The 1,109-nt window shown below is 40.0% G+C and overlaps 1 protein-coding gene across 1 annotated transcript in view; it reads right to left on the bottom strand.

Moving 5' to 3' along the window:
• The window catches only part of LOC101857202, a gene marked incomplete in the record, with an annotated part of 30,623 nt that overhangs the window by 27,148 nt on the left and 2,366 nt on the right, over positions 1-1,109 (bottom strand). Inside the window, 1 exon segment of the mRNA XM_013086524.2 lies at positions 692-867. Coding sequence (XP_012941978.2) covers positions 692-867 — 176 coding nt within the window.

The following is a 1,109-nucleotide window of genomic DNA, read 5'->3' on the forward strand; positions in this document are numbered from 1 at the left end:
CCCGCCTTCCCCACGAATCATTTTTTCTTTCTTTAAATCTACAGTTACGTTGTGTCTTGGGACAGGCGCTTTACAGAATATTATTTTCACTTCGCCCATGCCGGAAGGGGAATTCGGCTATAGACAGTGAATGATCTTGACAGTTTTTTTTAGTGTTTTGACGTGCGTAATCCGCAGCTTGCACTGTATGCTTTCAGGAAAGCTGTAAATGTTTCTGAGACGTGTTCTAGGGTCTGCTGGGGTAAAAATAGTACTGTTGTAAAGAGGATGCTGAAGAGAGTAGATAAGCGCTATGTAGTTATCAGTAGTAGCATCAGCAGCAGTAGTAGTAGTAGTAGTAGTAGCCACAGCAGCAACAGCAGCATTTTTCCTGATTATTGCTATTAATATACCACTGTTATTATTACTCGTATTATCATCATCACCTTCATCATCATCATCATCATCATCATTATCATCACCATCATCATCATTATCATCATCATCATAGTAAGTAGAAGGAAATAAAAACTGGGGTTGAGACTTCGTAGATTTTTCAAATTTAATACAGGTTCAATTATTATAGCCACTATAATCATCATCATCATTATGATTGTCATTATCACTATTATTATTATTATTATTATTATTATTATTATTATTATTATTGTTGTTGTTATCGTCATCATCATCATCATCATTATCACGATACCTGGGTTGGGCCTACAGGTGACAGCGGCCGCCTCAGAGAGCGAGCAGTCGTGTTGGGAGCTGTAGGAACACTCTTGAAGGCGCTCCTCGCCGCCAGAGCACCGCACCTCGTCCATGAGAATGTAGCGGGACTGAGACGGCTGACTGCCTTCCATCTTGTTCAGAGAGAGGGCACCGCTGGAGAAAGAATCGAGAATGAACTGGGGGAGTTTTTTGTTGCTTTTTAATTTGTATAAAGCATTTCGCTTGGTTCTGCTGTGTTTTGAACATGTTTTGTTTGTTAAGATAGTTTTCCGATGAGGGAGGTGATAGTTTTATTTTGTTTGTTTGCTGGTTGTTGTTGTTGTTGTTGTTTGTTTTTGTATTTGATCTCTTGGTGCTGAGAATTTGATTTGGGCGGGAACGGGTAAAGGGGGGGG

This window comes from Aplysia californica, unplaced genomic scaffold, assembly GCF_000002075.1.
Source record: "Aplysia californica isolate F4 #8 unplaced genomic scaffold, AplCal3.0 scaffold00475, whole genome shotgun sequence".
Classification (NCBI taxonomy): Eukaryota; Metazoa; Mollusca; class Gastropoda; order Aplysiida; family Aplysiidae; genus Aplysia; species Aplysia californica.